Genomic DNA, 17,816 nt, shown 5'->3' with positions numbered 1-17,816 from the left:
TCATCAACGTCTCTGAGTTGGCCTGACGCTCTGCCATTGGTCCTTATGAGCATCCGTAGTACCCCAGACAGAAGAACAGGACTATCACCGCACGAGGTGTTAATGGGGAGGGCAATGAGATTGCCATCAGTACCAACTGCTGCATTATTGAATATCACAGATGATATGATCCTGGACTATTGTAAGGGTCTGTCTGATGCCATTCATTCTGTGTCCCTTCAGGTGCAGGCTGCCGAGGTCCCGTCGTGCCAGGACTTGTGTCACGATTTGTGCCCTGGAGACTGGGTGCTTGTGAGGAAGCACGTAAGAAGAAGCTGCCTAGATGTCCGTTGGCGTGGGCCCTACCAGATCATCCTGATCACGAACACTGCTGTGAAAGTGGGAGGCCTGCCCAATTGGATCCACGCGTCTCATACGCGGAGAGTTCCAGCACCTCTGGAAGAAACAGCTCCTCTCTCGGATGTAAGTCCAGCTGCGGACAAAGAAGCCATAGAGGGGGCCAGCCAAGCTGTGGAGGTGCCAGAAGAAGAAGCTGGGAACGTGTCTGACCAGGCTGAGGACGGTCAGTACAACAGTGAAACAGACGATGCTACAGAAGGAGAAAGTAGCTGGGAGTACGAATCAGACACTGACCAAGCTGAAAGAGAGCGAGAGCAAAGCAGAAGGTCGAGGAGCAGAAGGGTAAGGCGTGGAGAAGCCAGCTGGCCGCAAAGAAGGAGTTCAAGCCTGAGGTCAACTCCAGAGAGAACCCTTGCTCCGATATCTGAAGACTCAGACCCGGAAGAAGGTGCTCAGGGCTCTGAAGCACCAGATCTAAGAAGGTCAAGAAGAGTACGTGTGCCTAACAGAAGATACGCCACTCCTGAGTGGACATATCTGGCGACAAATGTTTTGGGAACGAGCGACAGGGAGGATCAGAGCGGTGCTGGTGACCAGCTCTGAACCCATTATCACAGTGGAAGTACAGCTGTTAGTGCCCGGAGTGGAAGCAGAAGGGTCGCTAACATTCAAACTCCCCAACCCTCCCCGCCTAAGCAGGTTAAAGCACATCTTTTTCACCGAATTGCAATTCCCCGACTTTGGAACAAAGATAACAAGCCATGAGGAGCACATTCTTCGTCTGGAAATATTGAATTATGCTGTTCAAGCCGCAGGCCCAAGCCTCATCGTAGATGCTTAAAGACTTTGTAAATAAACGAGAAAAAGAAGATTACCTAGCGCCTAGGAAGCAGAGAATCTTAGGGACCTTCCTATAAGTTGACGGAGAAGGGCTAGGGTTGTCTGTGTCAGAACTTAAAGAGACTTTGCAAAAGGAGATTGCCAGCTTCCAATTGTGTGGCTCTAAAGACTGGAGGAGCAAAAGAGACTGTAAAGGAACGAGAAGAAAAGAACTTTATAAAAGGAGAGAATTATACTGTCTGACGAAATGGAAGCCGGTAGTCCGAATCGTAGAGCCAAATGTATAATAGGCACATTAATAGTAGGAGTGATACTTCTTATAGCTTTAGTTGTTACTGTATCATATGTAATGGGACATGAGAGTGAGGCGAGGGTACCAGATGAAAAATCTGTAGTGACACCAAAACCCACTGTTGCTGGTAAGAAAGGAGAAAACATACAGGAGAAAGCGTTATTAGCAGCAGAAGCCCGTAGGTTACACATGGATGAGTCCCAAGGCGACTTTAGGTCGAATGCTTATGCCAAACTTTTGTATGAATACGTGGATGCCATGGAGGTCAAAGATTGCTACGTCTGCATGCAACTGCCGGCGTCTGTAGATGAAGGCATTAGATATCATTACCTCCCGCTGACATATGGCATTACATGTAGCTTATTGCTTAGCATATTTTATGGGAGAGATAGTTTTGAATACTATTTCTCCAATTATGACTCAGTGTTACCAGAAGTCCCAAATTACAAGCAAATGAACAAATGGGACTACTGGAAGAGTGAAGACAGATTGGTAAAGTTCTTCATTCCTTGGGATACTTTAGATACTTCACATGCCCGCAGAAATAACCTGACATGCAAAGTGGCAGAAGTCGAGAAGAAGTTTATAGGGCAAGTGGATGATCGATACAGAAGACAAAAGATTTTGAAAAAATCAGGACAATGGAAAACAGATTGGACCGAGGAAGAGAAGGCACACAAGAGGAAGGGTAGTAGTGGTCCAATAGCTTTGGATCGCACACAGAGAGGGAAGTTATGCCTTCACAGAAGCAAAACGTACTACGAAAATGTATTCGTAGGGGAAGTCAGTTGTGAACATGCTTTTAGATTAGAATATTACACTAAGGATTTCTTGAAGGGAATGCAAGTGATTCCAAATGTATATTTTGTATGTGGAAGAAATGCCTACGTGAGACTACCTGACAACTGGTATGGATCATGTTACTTGGCAATTGTCTTCCCCAAAATATACCATGCTCAAGACTTAGAGATCATAGAGGGCAAGGCCTCAGCGAGAGGGAAAAGAGACCTAGGAGATGCAGAAATAGTTGGAGATGTATTTGGAGCTGCATTTCCTCTTTTAGGACTGATCCTCAATGATGTCAAAATTAGGAGACTGGCAACAGTCGTAGACAGGTTGTCTGCCAGCACTGCTAGATCCTTAATGCTGGTGGAAGGTGAGATGCAATCGATAAGGGCCATGGTACTTCAGAACCGTCTTGCATTAGACGTCCTGCTAGCAAAAGAGGGCGGAGTCTGTAAGGCTTTGAAGGTCCAGGAATGTTGCACTTACATTCCAGACAATTGAAAACCTCTTGAGAAAGTTATTATGAATATAACTAACATTCACAAAGAGATCGAAGACCTGACTAAAGTAAATGTTTGGGAAAAAGTGGGCCATGGAATGGGCGAAGTTGGAGGTTGGTTTGCCAACCTAGGAAAGAGCATTGTGTGGTATGTACTGAAGCCTATCATCATAATAGTGATCTGTGTGATCATATTGTGGGGATTGGTGAGGTCATACCAATGGTATAGATCAAGGAGATTGGAGAGATCCAGGAGAGAACAGCTACAGAGATTAGCTGCAATACAAGACAATCAGTACAGGAGCCTGAGGGCTCTAGAAATGCATAAACGAGGAGCATTAGCAATTAGTTCAGTTTAAATGTTAGTGATGACCCCGAGAGGTCATCAAAGGGGGGAACTGAGAGAGCGCAAACTGAACAAAATGTATGAGTACACCAAAATTACAAGTAGTACGCACAAATCATAAGAGAAATGCTATGAGTACTGAAAATATATTCACCTATACTTCGAAATGTGTAGTTAATCTAGAGATTTTATATAGAAGTGGAACTAATGCAGAAATGTGGGAAAATGTATAACCTTATTAGACGTGATTAATCCTGATCCATGTTATGTAGCTGCTAATGGGAGAATGTCATGCTGCAAGGCACAGAACGGAATAGGCCTCATGGTCAGAGCTGAAAGAGTTTTGGGAAAGGGGTTCATTTGCATTAATATGGATTGCACTAATGTTATAATGATTTTGTTTATTAGTTAGAGTTATATTGCATAGATGTGTTTTCTCATTAAAAAAGAATAAGATGCTAACATAGTATTTTAGTTTAAGCCCTGCGAGAAAGGTTGTAGGCCTGAAATGTTCAAAGTCTTTTGATTTACACGTATTCGTATGAGCCAAGCTGTGCCGAGAAATAAGTTGCAAACTTCTGTTAGAAGTTTATGAGAATTGGGATCCTAGCTGCAGATGTCTGTCTGCGGGTGCGAGGGGGATCCAATTAAGAATTGGATGAATAGAGTTCTGTTCAAGAGACTGGTACAGACATGGAGGAGGGTTCAGGAATGTTTGAGGGGTATCGGCGGGCCGGAGAAGAGTCTGAGAAGCAAGGTCATCTCTAACGCACGAGGCCCAAAGGAAGATCATCATGGAAAAAGCCAGAAGCAACACCACGTGAGGGGCGTCTCACGAGGGGCATCTCAAATGTTATTGTGTTTTTGTATTAGGGTCAGCACCCCTGGGTGGAGTTAGAGCAGATGCCTGAGGACCCCTTAGAGAGCGGATGGGTAGGCAGAGAGGGGTCATGACTGGAGATCATAGGTTTTCACCAAGAGACTAAGAGTGGGTGATCTTCCTAGGAAGTCATTCACAGCTGACACCTTGTGATAGGTTGGGATTCTGTTAAGTAGGGATACCATCCAGAGCAGGGTAGGGACAGCCTAACCTGAACCTTTCCCTCCTGCTGTAAATGACGGAGAGATCACAATACGTGTCTATGCTTGCAGCCCTTTTGATTTTAGAACTAGTCCTGGTTGTATTCTTTGCTCGCCTGAGGGCTTTCAGGGAGCACATGTATGTAGTGGTGCCCGTATATCTTTTGAATCTCATCTTGAGATGCCTGTACTTGCAGTTAGCCTTAACCTTGTAATAAATCTTTAAACTTAGAAGTAGTTTGTGGTTTTTCCGAGCCGAGTCCATTACTGATTGAACTAACCTGGTAAGAGATGCACTTTCTTCCCTCAATGACAGGCAATAAAGGTTCAGTCGACCAGAACGGGGTTTAGATCAAGAGTGATAAGATAGTGATTAAAATCACACCCCCGCATAAACTTAGACCTGTAGTCTAAGTTTAGGCCTGAACTCTGTTTAAATCTGAAGTTGTAGGGCCCCATTTACAAAGGTAACTTAGACTTCAGGTTAAAGTTGACCAATTCTTAGACTTCAGGTCTAAACTTAAACTTCAAGCATATGTTTTCCTTTGTGAATCAGGCATAAGTGTTAATAAACAAAATTAATTTAGACTATCACGAAAACGGGCAGATGAATGGATAAAAAGATATGAGATAGAAAAATATAGTTTATTACAAAATTATTTATTTATTTATTTATTTATTTATTTATACAATTTCTAACGTGCACTATCACCTAACAGGCATCTTGGCGCTAGTAACTCCGAGACCATGTCAACACAGGTGGGGGTAAATACACAGGCCTAGTTCTTGGGGTATAGCCAGGTTTTAAGGTTCTTTCTGAACGCAGGCAGCTCCTTGTTTTGCCGTAGTTCAAGAGGTAAAGTGTTCCACAGCCTGGCTGCAGCCACCCCAAATGTTCTGCCCCCTGCTCTAACTTTGTTGAAGCGTGGTACTTTTATTAACATTCCTCTCGAAGAACGAAGCTCTCTGCCCGGAACATACCACTCAAACATTTGCTGAAAAGAGGTTGGTCCTTTTCCATGCAAGGCTTTGAAAACTAGGCACAGAGATTTAAATTTAACTCTCTGTGTCACGGGCAGCCAGTGCAACGCCATCAATGCTCCAGAGGCAGAAGTCCGCCTTGACCAGCCTAATACCAATTTAGTGGCGGCAGATTGTACCCGCTGTAGCCTGTCTAGCAGAAATTTAGGGGACCCGAGAAGTGGAGCGTTACAATAGTCAACCCGACTAAGTATGTACAATGTACTTAACATCTATCAAATTGTACCTAATGTCTGTGGTATTCAGGATGTACGCTTATTCTCATATTTAAAGTAGCTAGAATTAGGTGCCCCGACATGTAATGATGTTTAAAGACACTGGCGGTTTTCAGAAATCTTGAACATTTTGATTGTGAGGCTCAAGAGAAAAAGTAGACCTTTCCAGAAGAACAGGTGAAACACTGGTAGCATTTGTTAAAATCTGTTCTGTGTTTAGCACAGTGAGTACTTGACTTTCATTTGTAGGGCTGTGGCAAGTCGAACATCATTCTATGTGTCTGTGCTTCACAAGAGAGCTCAGTTTTTTAGTTCGAGCCTGGGCAGGGCATGCGCTGCTCTGCGAGGCATGCTGTATTAAGGTAGGGACTTGAAGCTCCGCCCACTCCCCGCCCTGATTTTTTATTAGCTTGTTTCACTGTCCACTGTAAACTGTGGATGTTCATTGGTCAATAGGCTTAGTAGTCCCCCCTTATTACCGCCTTGTCTCATTTTGTAACCGCCCATGGCGACACACCCTGTTACGAGTGCTGTTACTCGGTAGGCTTTAATTGCAACCTCCAAGCACTATTTTTTCAAAAAGCAAAAGGTCTCACATTTGCGAGAGTTTAAGCCATTGACATTGTAAATTGCAATGTTAGTGGTGGCTCGTCATAAAGAGTGCTGAGGTCACGTCAAGACAATATTCGAGTGGCCCATAGCAGCTCCCATAAAAAACAGAGAACATTATTCTGCTGTTAAAGAGAGGAGTACAACGTTAAGCAAACTTCCTGATGTTACGCTACTTGCGTAAGTGTTCTGCAGTCAGCAATCTGCGCTTGAATTGTGTGCTATGGCTGCGCTGGTAAAAGAGTCATTCAAGCTAGCCCTAGCAACAGGGCAGCGGTGTGTTCAGCTCCCTGAGAGAAAGGGGGAGGAAAATATCTGCCGTATAAAAAATCCCAATGGTTGTTTATTAAAACAGCCCAGCGTGATATTGTCAGCGCCACGTCAGCCGTGACCCGTTAAATATAAAAAAGCAAGCCTGAGGGATAAAATGTAGGTAATGCCTTTCAGTACCACAATGCACGTGGTGTCTAATCACAGAGAGCAGGGCCATAGTAGACATAGTGCAGAGAAGCACAACAGATTTTGTCTGTAAATCCTTGTTGTTTATTTTTAAGTTTACAAGACAATTTGTTCCATAGAGACGTATTTGATGGCAGTTTGTGGGTTTTCTATCACTTCTGGAAAAGGAAATAACATGTTATGCTTTTGTTATATTTCTTAACTTTCCCTTTCCGTTTAGACCTTTTTCTGTGCATATGATGTTTGCATTTATTGCAATTTCTAGTGTAAGAGCCTCGCTAAACAACTGCTTCCTGTAAATGCACAGGTTATATTCTATTGCACTAGGCATATTCAGGCATGCCAGCCTATTACATTTCCACACATTGCTCAGCCATGATTGTGGAATGCATTTCTAATGAAGCCTGTAGGTACTTTGATCTAACAGGCTCCCACTAATTCCCTCTGAGCCTGCCTTTCACTTCTAGAACACACTTTCATGAATTGGCAAAAGGATTTGTTAGATTAACGTAAATCTTTATTAAAATAGAACATGTATCAGATAATAATGTGCTGTTTCCATGGAGGAGGGCATTTCACCTGTGATCCTGTCCTCTAGAAATTGTTCAAACTGGCAATAACATGAGGGGGTTTCATGTATCCACTGTAGAACCCAGAGAATGCTGCTGAAGCTTTGAAGTGCAAGGTTTGCTGAGCACACTAAGGCCACACGTTGGTACTGTGACTGCAGTAGGCCAGGGAAGACAACATGAGTAATCGATACATTAATGTCCTGTGGGCATTTTGATGTGCATGGCTCTGTGTGCCTGGCTGCCTGTCTCCTAATTCACAAATGGGTGCTAGGGGGATAGCTACATCTGTGCATTCCTGATAGAGGTCCATCAACGAGGGGTTCACAGGAATATATATATTATATATTATATATATATATATATATATATATATATATATATATATATATATATATATATATATATATATATATATATTACGCCCCACCATTTCCAAACTCGCCACTGTGCAACTCGATACATTTTGATAAAGATTCTTTGGTGTCTCAATAGATGAGCGAGCCAAGGCAGGCTCAAGTTGGGTCAAAGGCCTGTCTCAAGGGCTCAGTTAAAGGACAAGTAAGTCATAGGCAAGCCAGTCCATGGCCCTCTTTCCTTTTCATTTATGTAGTTTTGTAAAAGAAACATTTAACCCCTGCATGCTTGTGACGGAACCGTTCCGTCACAAGCCTCGGGTGAGCTGTGCTTGTGATGGAACGGTTCCATCACGGCCCGCTCGGCGCGCCTGCGCGGCGCTGATTTCGCGCCTGCGCGGAGCGTTCCATGGAGCGGGCGCGTTCGTGACGGAACCATTCCGTCACAAGCACAGCTCACCCGCGAGCCGTGACGGAGCGGTTCCGTCACAAGCACGTGACTGCCGCGCGGCCGCCCTACCCCCTTAGCGCTGCGGCGGAATAGCCGCCGCAGCGAAGGGGTTAAGAGGCAGTATCCTGTAAATTAAAGGAGAACTGCTGCAACATGGTATGGCCTGACTATAATGGAAAGGTGGATTTTCTCCTTCCAGTTCAAACTAACTTCAAAGCAAAATCAGTTTAAAACATGTTTTTAGACTACAGCTAGGTGAACTTTGCAATAATCTGCCTCGTTTCTTGCCATTTTGTAGTGTTCATCTAGTTTATGTGCAGTTAATCTGTGTGGAGATTATCATTTAAGGAAGGATCATACTAGTTGTACCCTCTTATTTAGAGCCACATACATTTATTACGTATTTCATATAAGTTGCAGATCTATTTCATTAAAGGCAGTCAATGCAGTTTACAATCTTAGCTCTGAAATAAAAATGACCTACTCTTTCCTTAGTCTGGAAATGTCATGCATTTGGAGATCAGAAGAATGATTGGTTTAAATTCTAGAGTTCTGTAATCTGTTTTTTCTTGGTGTACATTCTGCTCAGATGGAGCCAAAGTATCCAACACAGATAAAGCCAAAAGGGCAGGTTCACTGTGCTTATGGGCCTCACAACCACAACTGTACAATACACACAGTGTGAGCGAATAAAACCTATTCAAAATTAGATTTTAAAGTCTTCCCTGCATAGGCACAAAAGATGGGATTGCTTGAACCTTCTTGACTTCTGGAAGTTTCTCTGAGTAGCACTCCCTTCCATTGCGTTGTCATTTGATTTACAAAGAAAGAATGCACCATATACAAAGGTTATCCCCCACTCTCTTTCTCAATTCAAATAAATGAGTAACATATCCACCACTTAAATTAAGTTCATATTTCACTATACTAATTCACCACTAATCCTTTATGGGTTCTGGAGTAGTGTGCTACTCGCAGAAAGAGCGCTTCAACACCCCATCTGTGGTAGCAAGTGCAATATAAATGCAAATATTTTTCCCTCTTCTATCCATCCACTATCCTTCTCAATCCAAATAACTGAATAACATATCCACCTCTCTAATTACTTTCATTTTTTCACTATATTAATCCAGCACTTATCCTTCATGGGTTCCGCAGTAGCAGGCTACTAGACAAAAAAGTGCCTCGACATCGCATCAGGGGTAGTAAGCGCTATATAAATGCAATTACAATACAACACAATACAATATCACCCTCTTCTGAATCAGGGTCTAAGTCTACATTCCACCAATGAGGACCACTCAAACTGCAGTGCGTGCAGGCATTTCTTGTTGCGTTGAGGGGCGTGCGAACTAGGGGTTTATGCATAAAGCTCATTACAGCAAGAGAGACCGTAAACTGCATTCGGTTAGTCCCATTCATTAATACCACTGATGCTCTGAAATGTTGAATGTTACTGTCCAATTAATTCTTAGTAATTTAGAAGCATCAATCAATCAATCACGGCATTTATAAAGCGCGCTACTCACCCGGGAGGGTCTCAAGGCGCTGGGGGCATCAACTTAGTTTAGCATTTAACTCACATATTGTTTTTTATCTCCCCATACCACAAGCAGTGTTATTTGGGGAGTGCTCAATGTTACCCTTAGATAATTTTGATGAGGGTGTATAGTTTCGAGTAGTTTCAGTCAGTTCTCAAGATTCCAAATTGTTGTGCCTCAGAATAATTTTTAATTTGGGATTGGGTCAATTATTTTAGTAAAAGATAAACAGACAGAAACTTCTTAAATCACAAAGTAGATGCTTTTCATCACACTTGTCATTGAATTTTTTAATAAGTGTCTATATTAAAGAGTCATGAATAGGCAGCGGATTACATTTCGAAATTCCTCCTTACTTTGTGATCTCCAGGACCAAACATATTTACATAGCTGTTGATCATCTTAAAGACAAATCCACGGTCAGCAAATGTGAAGCAGCGCTATAAAATAAGAAGAACGGGGCACTTATTAAAACTTTACAAACAACAAACTCCACACAAATTCCACAAATGACATATACAATATTCACAGTTGTATAGAAAGGTACTGAAAGGATATTTACGACAATATATGTTGTCAAGTGTAGAAGCTTTGAAAAAAACCAAATATGACAAAGTACAGAATATGTAGTATCTACATTTTAACTCTGTTTGACGCATATACTGAATCAAATGAATGAAAGTACAATATTAGGATTCAGAATTTTAACATGTTTGTACAACAGACAGTACGTTTTCCAGCAGTGAAAAACAACCAACAACTTTAGCCACTCTGTTAGAAATTGGGTTTCTGGTTGGCACAGGTTTGCACCCTGTCCAAGCAGGAACCACAATCTTAGTAAGGGTAAATCACATAAATACCTGAAATTAACCTCTGCTCATCCTCTCATAGATTGGCACAGAGCAGTCAGGCTTAATTCAGGAGACAATATGTAAAGTATTTGCGCAACACTTCAAACAGTAACACAGTGTAAACACCATAAAAAGACTCCAAACCAGTTTAGAATATTAGCCTATTTTTTATGACGAAAACAAGACCAAAATGACAAAAATCCAGATCGGAGCTGTGAATTTTTAAAGAACTAACTGAATTGTAGTTGACTGCAATTGAGCGTGGGTCGGATACAGGAACCAGCCCTGGCGCGCTGCAAAGTACCTTAAATTCGTCGTCAACGGTGCCGAGATGCAGGAATTGAAGGCAATGCATCAGTGCCAAACCGCACACAGTCGGAGATGCATCGGAAACTGTCAACAGTGCGTTGCGCAGTTGTTTATGCGATGTTCTCAGTCCACACAGCAGATGTGATTCGTAGGCTTTGAAGGAGATGCACTAGTTCCGAGCGGTGCAATGGCATTGATGCATGGATTCTGGTCGGAGCAGCACTTTACATCCTATTTCAAGGGCTCAGGACTGAGTTTGCACCACTTGCCATGGCAAGACTAGCAGCAAGCAAAGTCCAGGTGCTGTAGCAGAATGACTTAAAGTCTTTGATGCCCCTGAGACTTACAAAAGAGGCAAGCCAGCAAGCCTTTGGAGTCACTCTGGATTCAAGTGAGATGGGTCCAGTCCTTCTCGGGCAGGGTAGAGAGTAGCAGGTAGCAGGGCAGTACACAGTTCTTTCATAGCAGCAATCCAGCAGAGTGGCAGTCCTTTTAGCAGCACAGCAGTCGTTCCTCCTGACAGATTTTGTCACAGGTCCCATATTGTACTTAAGTGGTAGGGTCAGAAGTCCAGTTCTTATACCCAGGGGTGCCTTTGAAATGGGGGTATATTCAAAGAAGGGGCTTTGGAGTGCAAGGAGGTCCTTTCCTTCTGCCCTGTCTTCAGACTCACTGTAGGGGGGTATTCCACCCTTTGTGTGGGGAGAGAACACAGAATATTCAGGTGTACGGGTCAACTCCTCAATCCCATCCTGCCAAGGATGACCCATCGGGATGTGGATAGCCCATCAGTCTCACCTAAGCTCCATTTGTGTGTGATTGTCTTGAGGGAATGCACAAATGCCAGCTGTCAACTACCCTAGACGTTTATTGGAGACGGGCTGCAGGCACATAGGGCAGAAAAATGTCATGTTTCTAAAGGTAAAGACACAGAATGCAGTGTCAACCAAATGACACTGTGCCCTGTAGGCACTCCTCTCGAGACGCGTTCTCTCTTAATGGTTATGATGTAATCTTTTTTTGTTCAAATGATGTAATCAGCACAAGTTCATGATAACTCCAAAGGACTTGTATTTATTCCAAATATGATGTGTTATCACTTAATAACATTCAATTTTATCACACAAATGTTTCATTTTCAATAAAGACATTGCTTTTTCATTTAATATTGTCTCAAATCGCGATATGTACTCCCCTTTGCATTTCGGGACCCATGCCCTTCATCAGGGGTCAAATGTACAATCGCGTGTAAATGAAAGTGACGATGTTGTCTCCTGCAAGTGGCGCCGATAGCGGCAATCGCGTTCCGTCATTTAGTTGACAATGCATTCTGTGTCTTTACAATTTTCTATCCCTCAGGGTCAGAGGGGACTATACCCGGAGGCACCCAAAAAAATCTTTTTGAAGCATACCATTTAAATAATCGATTGAACAAATGGTGTGCCGCACACCCCAAACCATTTCTAAATGTTTCTAAAAGTGGTATTTGTAAAAGGTATTTATAAGTTCGACTTAACCAGAAAAGAGGATTAGTGACCACCATTCCAGTGATTTAAAATGTGACAGATCTACTCTTTCTCAATCAGAAATTACAGCTTATTAAGTGTAATAAGGAATTCCCAATATTAACCTATGAGATGGGTAGGACTTACAGTAGTGAAAAACAAATTTGTTTTTTTTCCATTACTGGGACATGCAAAATATAAAAGTACATGACTTACTTTTGAATACACAGCACCCTGCCCTATGGGCTACCCAGGACCTACCTTAGGGCTGCCTTCAATGTAATAAAAAGGGATTCTAACCTCTTCCGAGCTTACAACAGCCCCCGTCCATCTGATGTCACAGTGGGGCGGCTGGGGGCCGTCCGATTTGCGCATGCATAGAATTTGCACGCACAGTGGCGAAATGTGTGCCGCATCGAAGCGGTTAAGGCTTGGTAAAGGGGTTTTAATTCCCAAGTCGACTTGGCAGTGAAAACCGCCCACATCGGCTCTGCAGTGGCAGGTCAGAGACATGCTTAAAGGGCTATTTAAGTGGGTGGGAAATCAGTGCTGCTGGCTTACTAGTATCATTTAATTTACATGCCCTGGGCACACACAGTGCACTGTACTAGGGATTTATAGGTAAATTAAATATGCCAATTTGGGATAAGCTGATTAGACCATATTTAGGGGAGAGAGCACAGGCACTTTACCGCTGGTTGGCAGCGGTAAAGTGCTCAGAGCCCTAAGGCCAAAAAAAGAACACAGCAAAATTGGAGGCAAGCAGGCAAAACATTTGGGGGAAGACCACCCTAAGGTTGACAGGTCTTACACACTCGCAGTCAATTCATATAATTCTTTTGTCCCACACATTGATTAGATTAAGTAGATATTACTGGCAACTTATTTGGTCATTCATTTTAGGAGGGAAAATTCTGATAGCATAACAGTACCATGGCAGCCATCTTGAGGAATGTTTTTGAGAAATATGTTAAACATGGGTCTCCATTGAGTCCCATAAATGATGTTGGATCAGCACCCAGTATTGGTAGGAAATGCTACCACCATTGAGGGTGGTTTATGAACACAATAGCTTGTCTTCAAAGGGCAAAAAGGACAGTTCACCAAAAGTTTGATGGGGTCTATCCACCAGTGCACGTCTAAACTTCTTTTGCAGGGTACTCTAAACATCCTTATAATGTCAATGCCATGAATGTGGTAAATATAACTTAACCAGATCATAAAGGCTTCAGAGACTATGGATCTAATTCACAAATGTAACTTACACTTTTGTGTAATTTACACTCCTGAGTAATTTTACTACTTTTCAGTATTCACAAACTCAGGGGCATATTTACTAAGGACTTGCGTTGCACCTGAATGACTCAAGTTATCACAAGGCAACACAAGTCCATAAATGATTTTTAAAAAGCCATGCAATGGGAAATTCACACAGCCTTGCTTGACTTTGAGAAGAAATGTAACACAACGCAATAACTTGTGCTACCTTGCATTATATTTTGTTGTGGTAGGGGGTTCCGTCGGTGGAGCATGGGTGTTTCCTTACATCTACCTATGGAATTTGACCCAATGCAAAATGTACTTATGTCACCCCTACTAGCAAGAGGCTTAACAAGGAGAAATATCATGATTTCTCCTTGTTATTTCCTCTTTCCATGTGAGCAGGCATTCTGCAGTCCACACCATGAGAGGAAAAAGCCTCTATGGATTGTTTTGGCGCATGAAGGTGGCCTTTCTGTACAAAAAGAATTCTGCCTGTAATGCATGGTGCAAGGGTGCTTGCGCTGGTGCTTGCATGGTGCATGGGTGCTTGCGCTGGTGCTAGGCAGCACGCAGTACGCCAACACCCAGAGGAAGCAGAAGTGCGGCATATGTTGGTGGATATTGCGAATTTCCGCTCCACAGTTTCATGCAACGCATCGCAGCAAATTCCAATGCTGTACTTTGTTACCTGGAGCGTTAGTAAATCGGGACCTCATAGTGTACATTTACTACAAAGTTCTAAGTTGCAGGCATCTGTGGGTGACGTCCTTCTGTTAACCACTCTCTATTCCTCCCTAAATCCCTCTTACACCTCCCTTATCCCCATTCTCTTTTATATTGTTTGCCCCTTTTTAAGCCTCTTTCCTGTGTCCCTCTCAAATTTACTACTGAAGCATATACTTACATGCGCAGTCTCCGTTGTCAGGTGGAGAATGCTGCACACATAAGCATGCGCGGGGTAAATCTACATGTAGTTTGTGAATAGCATTTTGTAGTGCATTTTGCAGGGATGTATGACGGTACAACGCGTACCGTCAAAACGCATCCCTTTACCACGCATCCCTTACAACGCAAGTCGTTACCACGACTTGCGTTAGGGGTGCGGATTTCGAATAGTATAATTTACTATTCTAACACCAGTCCCCATGGACCCTAGGGAAGGTGTTGGGATAGTAAATTTACTATGTTTAATCCTTTAGCGCCCTCCAGAGCAAGTCGTGGTAACAACTTGCGTTGTAAGGGATGCGTGCTAAAGGTACCGCGTTGTAATAACTTCGTGGTAAACGATGTTTACCCTTTATTAAGATCGTAACTGGTACTAAGGTGAAACCTTTGCCGAACCAGTATTAATGTGTGTTAAAACAACACAATAGCGAAATAATACTGCCACAGAATGTGCCACATTATGCCAAATAATGTGATTTATCTTCCACCATAATGCGGTTATCGCTGCCCCACAAGTTGGTCCTTCCTTATGGTAAATTGCCAATGCCCGATCATTATATGCAGGCCTCCAGACAGCAACGCGCACAGAGATTGATTAAATTAACATGATCGCGGAAAATGTGAGGAAAAATCAAATAGAATTCTGTGAAGACCGGTTGTGATTGTAACACTCTGTCAAAACATACCTTAAAAGGCAATTTTCCCGTTTGACACGCCAGAGGAATGGTTCTTTTTGTGTGCATTGCAGTAGACAGCATTCACTAGACGCTAGACAAATCCTTATATCAGGGGGCTCAAGTGTGTGTGGAAAGGTCTGAAATTTTGAACTTCGCATCAGACTTCATTTAATATTATTGTGTGTATTTTGTTTCTATGAATGTGTCAAAATGTGTTCAGTATACGCCGGGAGCACTTTATAAAAATGTGTGTTGTTTCTGTAATACACTTGTGTGTCTGGTGGCAACAAAGAAGCTCAATATCCCTTGCTGTCTGACTCGCCTTAATGTCACCTGCCGGAAGAAATACCACCGGATGGGAATGAAAACACGATGATTGGTCCTGCTAAAGCTCCAGAGACATAAAAGTCACTTGAGTTGCACAAACAGCAACTGACAGATTTCCGGGAATTGCAAATACCTGAAGGACCAGCCCTCTGCCTGAACTACAATCTACTAGAACACTGCTGCTAAAAGAGTCAAAATGCCTTTCGATTGTACCAGAACAGCCCTTGCAAAATGTATATGTCATATCTGCTTCAAACAAAGACCTGACTACAGAAGTGAGAAACCCAAATGTATCTGATGTTATGAAAGAAATGTAGGAATGCAGGCATCTGAATCAGGCTACTTGGATGTTATTGGATTCTGATCTTAATCTTCCGTGATGTCAGTCCGATATAGAGCAACCCACTGGGGCAGCTCAACCTGTAAATAACATTTGTTGTGTTACAATTGGTGAATTTGTTCAAGTACCACTTTCTGCCATTTACCAATTGAACACCATTGATCGCCCCTGTGAGTTTGCATACAGAACACCCACCACACGGGTGATGTACTGATGGGAGCCCTGATGTTTTCAGCTCCTGCCTTGGGTGGGTCTGTACCAACTAGTCACGTAGGTTTCTGGCTATTTTAAATTCAAACCTTGGGGGTTATATTATTAAACTTACAGTGTGGCGAGGATTGACCCCTAGCCCTGAAGAAATTGCCGGAAATGTGTTAAAAGGCAATGAAACATGTAGGCTTTCCATAATGGACTGATGTAGTGTGACAGTAGGTCTTGGTTTTAAATTGTGCAAACACATAGCAGTGATTAAAATTGATAGTTGTGCCAGTGATTGTTTAGCTCGTTTTTATGTTGTAGAAGCAAGAAAAACTCTCTTTCTTTGCTTTGACAGTAGGGGGTCAGGGTCGATAGGCACACGAAAACTTTTTGGGGTGCACATTTTACCTTTTTCACACCTTCAATTCATTTATGCACATTTTTTCACATTTTTCATTTTGGTTGTGGAGGTTGCCAATGATGATAATCGGAGAACACTGATGAGAACCTATCAGTAGCTCCCATTGTGGTGTTTCCGTGAGGTGCATCCGCTTTCCTGACATATTTTTTGTTGGATATGATGTGCAAAAATCGTGGGTGTGAGAAACATACACAACCTAAATTTTACGGGGGGACAGACACCTTTGAGAAATCTTTTTAAGTAAGGGATAGGATCACCCAGTGTGTACAGCATTTACTAGCTGGTACCCAAGCAGTTGAACCAAGATGTGGTTTTGGGTATGCTCATGATGTTTATCCAGTTTAGAGCAGGTTTTTGTTTATGATTATTGAGTTTTGAGTGGAGGGCGACCTGCGTTATCTGCCTCTGTAGCTCCTTTTGTGAAGGAGGTTACAAATGAAGACAGGGCGGTACCAAGGAGGGACTAACAAGCGTATTTAACCACTTTGCTGCAGTGCGAAATCTCCCACTGTGCAGGAGAATTCCATGCGTGCGGAAAACGGACGGCCCCCAGCCGTCTTCCGCACACGCCCACCGTGACTTCAGACAGCGGGAGGCTGTCCGACGCACTAAAGAGGTTTAGAATCAGTAGCCAGCATTTATGAAGGACGATGACACAAGCCAGTACAGCGTGCCTTGCAGAGCGAGGAGTGCACGCGCACTGCTGCTAGCCACGACCTAAAAATTACATGATTTTATCAGTGGTTCATCCCTTGCTCGAAGATTGACATAATCAGCATTTTTTCTGTCTTAATGATCTTAATTACTACACATTTAGCAGTGTTTGTGACAAGACCAGTGATGCAAAAATTACAAAGTCAAGACATGAAGGATGGGAAGCAGAGCAATGGTAATTACAAACAGAACTTTAATGTTGACTAGGAAAAGGATATCACAAAGATACTCCAGCAGTGGGACATAAAGAGGGAAATACATTCACACACTAGCAACTACTGGGTTAATTCCACCTTGGTGCAAATTAGGACTGGGCATAAATGTTATTATTTTCAAAAAATATGCATGGTTCACAAATTTTATGTAATGCAAAATGTGTGAAATTTCGCATTATGCAAGTTATATTTTTCATTTTTAGTATGGAATCACTTGAACAGAAAATTCCTTGCTAAGACACATTTTCTGCTTACACCAGTATCCTTATGGCACCTCACAAGACTTTTTTCATCAGAAGTGTATGCTCCCCATACCTACCCAAAATTACATTCTCCACTTTTAATGAGAGAGGCAAAGCTGGCAGTGTACTAGCAGCAGCTCTGGTACAATGAGCAAATAACAAAACAATTCTGGTTGATCCTAGATGTTCAAATACCTTTGAAATATGGTTTCTACCTTCCTTTCCAAGGCTTAAAATCAAACTAATATCATAGTGCATCCCAAACTTCCGACCTCTGGAGAAGAGCAGAGACAGCACTGAGCAGACAGAATGCCTGTTACATGCTCTAGTCAAGGAACCCACTTCTGAGAGTTAATAGACCATTGGCTGGGATGATAAATTAAAGA

General features: G+C 42.6%; 1 protein-coding gene across 9 annotated transcripts in view; it reads right to left on the bottom strand.

Moving 5' to 3' along the window:
- DOCK10 (dedicator of cytokinesis 10) overlaps positions 1–17,816 on the bottom strand; it is a 1,740,483-nt gene that overhangs the window by 493,075 nt on the left and 1,229,592 nt on the right. For all 9 annotated transcript variants that reach the window (XM_086943899.1, XM_086943900.1, XM_086943901.1 and 6 more), the window contains exon 29: positions 9,780–9,863. In XM_086943899.1, the coding sequence (XP_086800025.1) occupies positions 9,780–9,863 (84 nt within the window). The remainder of the gene's footprint in view (positions 1–9,779; positions 9,864–17,816) is intronic.

Source organism: Lissotriton vulgaris, chromosome 11, assembly GCF_964263255.1.
Source record: "Lissotriton vulgaris chromosome 11, aLisVul1.2, whole genome shotgun sequence".
Classification (NCBI taxonomy): domain Eukaryota; kingdom Metazoa; phylum Chordata; class Amphibia; order Caudata; family Salamandridae; genus Lissotriton; species Lissotriton vulgaris.
This window is presented reverse-complemented; position numbering and strand designations above follow the sequence as displayed.